This window comes from Penaeus monodon, chromosome 40 (genome assembly GCF_015228065.2).
Source record: "Penaeus monodon isolate SGIC_2016 chromosome 40, NSTDA_Pmon_1, whole genome shotgun sequence".
Classification (NCBI taxonomy): domain Eukaryota; kingdom Metazoa; phylum Arthropoda; class Malacostraca; order Decapoda; family Penaeidae; genus Penaeus; species Penaeus monodon.
The window spans coordinates 15,780,752-15,783,251 of record NC_051425.1 but is presented as its reverse complement, the minus strand read 5'-3'; the positions used below and the strand labels follow the sequence as shown (position 1 = coordinate 15,783,251).

Here is a 2,500-nt window from a genome sequence, read left to right as displayed (position 1 = left end):
GAATTATTGGACTGATTCAAGGTCTGTAATTTTGTAAAGTAACATTTGCTTAAACTCGGCTCGCGAATCATTTATTTTTATTGTATCGTTTTATTCTGTATATCCTGTTTTAAAATGTATTCACGTATACTTTTTACATATATTGTGATCACAGTGTGAATGTAATTTTGTTAAAGATAAGGCATATAACATGTCCATTCCATCGCTTGTGTACTGCATGGTCAGGTCTCTTTGTTTACATTCTAAAATATATATTTTAAAACAAAATCAATATCATTTGGTTCTATGAGATCATTTGGCATACTGGCGAAAGGCGGATTTCACACTGGTCAAAAATACTTATCACAGTTAGTAAATATCACCCTCAATAATAATAATAGTGATAAAAACACCATCCACTTTGCTTTGCTGTGAGATCCATGACTAGCGACGTCGAATGAAGATGATCACAATTTACTGGGATTGAAAAAGAGTTTTCCAGTCACAGTACACAATTCACGGGCAAAGTGTTCGTCGGACACGCCGTTAGTCGAGGCTCCATCATGCAGGTACATTTCAGCCTTGCTAATTAGGCTCTCCAGGTGAGTGTCGTGAGCATGTTCCTCAAGGGCCTTCCTCCAAGCGGACAAACCATTGATTGGATGAGTGCCAGTTTCGGACACTTTAGTTGTCAGGCGCACAATAAAGGCGTCTTTCAGTTCTTTCCCCGGGGTTTCGCTAGTTCTTTCCCATTTTTCCGCTTCCGTCATGTGGAGGAAGAATAACTTGGGTTTTTCCTTCAGAGCTGGGCAAGACTCGTCCGTGAAGTGAGAAAATACATCCGATAGGTGAAGAAGCTCTCCGTCGGCGCAGTAGAAGGTGTTCCAGTCTCTGCCAAGTCCTTGGATGTTGACAATTACAGAATCAAGTACTGCATGTTCTCGCCTTTTTGAAAATTGTTCCAGGCGGGTTTTGGCTTCGGTGATGCTTGGATTACTACATATTTCCGTCTTATAACCCAGGCCACTGTAGAGCTCTGACAATATCTTGGCAACGTTCTGCCGCCAAGGACAATTCGGCAGCTCTTTGCTTTCATATTTCTCAAAGGAGAGGACGAGGGCCAGGCCATGAGGTCTCGACCAGTTCCTATAGTCAGAATTGGTGTTCCTGGCCTGTTTCACCTGCTTCACGTTGATCTTGGGGAAACAGTACTTTGGAACCGTTAGTTCCCAGGGCTTAGAGGGAGTGCATGGTAACGACTCGAATTTCGGGGGATTGAAGTAGTAATCGTGCTGGAATTTGTAGGTCCTTACCTCGTGATAATACTGCTCTTCGCCTCCATTACCCTTCTGCAGGTCGTCTAGCCTTCGCAGAACCTTTTTGGTGAGGGCCATGAGTTCCATGTCCTTTGCATTTGTGATTAGGACTTGGTATAATGCATCTGTTAACAGTGAACCTTGCTTGCACTCTTCGTCCACTTCTACACTTAGCAGAAAGATGTCACGCTCAGCTGGAAGAAGCACCGTGTCTTGTTCGTTGTCATCATCAGTGCACAGTCCAGTTTGCTCTAAGACTTCGCTTCGGTAGCAGAGTTCAGCAGCATGTCCTGTTTGAGCAGCTTCTAGCTCTTCTGCCGTGATGCCACTAACAAAACACGTATTTGTAAAGAACAGCTTTGGCTTTCCGGCCAAATTCGGGCAATTCAAATCATTAAACGTCCGTGTGAGTTCCTGGAAAGTTATTATCTTGCTATCCTCAGACACTAAGCAGTCCTCGAAGCCTCTCCCATAGATTATAACAATAGCCGAGTCGTATTGTGGCATTTCGGAAAAAGCACTGAACGCTTCCTGCATCTCCGGCTTCGTCAGGTTCTCACGGGGCGGCAGGACGTTAAATCCGAGCAGGGTGAAGATATCCTGCAGTTTCTTCACATCCTCCTGACATCCTTCGAGGTTGTTGATGATGAGGACAAGACCCTTCGGGGAGCTAGTGGTCTTGTAAGTGTTCTCACCTGTGTCCACTGCACCGCCGCATGTCACTGCTGATGCACTTTCTTGCAGAGAACCTGGGTTGAAATAAAAATCGGACTTGAATCCCAGGCGTCGTGTTTCCGTCGCTTGTGCCTTTGGCATTGCCCTCTCCACTTGCTTCATAAGGGCATCGATCTCCTTGTGATGAGCTTCTGCCATGAAGACTCTGCAGACTGCGTCGATATAAGGAGACCCGCGGACCTCATACCTATAGGACACAAAACCCGGAAGCGTTGAATAACAGATATAAACGTCAGACAGTTTCCTTTGGCTCCTTTTCTGCGGCACATAGCTTTCACAAATCCTTTGGGAGTCTTTGTGTGTATTGGTAATTGTTATATGTTCCATTTTCCCACGACAGTGCTGGAAAATGAAGTACTTCGGCTTCCCCTTGAGCGCGGGGCATTCCGCGTCGCTGAAGTACTGGACGATCTCTTGATTCTGAATAACCTCTCCGTCCGACGTGCATATCTGCTCCTCCGATCCGTGGC

General features: G+C 45.5%; 1 protein-coding gene across 1 annotated transcript in view; it reads right to left on the bottom strand.

The window, feature by feature from the left end:
- The window catches only part of LOC119597942, a 3,662-nt gene that overhangs the window by 198 nt on the left and 964 nt on the right, over positions 1 to 2,500 (bottom strand). The window contains exon 2 of the mRNA XM_037947611.1: positions 1 to 2,500. This exon is cut by the window's left edge and continues 198 nt beyond it; it is cut by the window's right edge and continues 385 nt beyond it. Coding sequence (XP_037803539.1) covers positions 447 to 2,500 — 2,054 coding nt within the window. The 3' untranslated portion in view covers positions 1 to 446.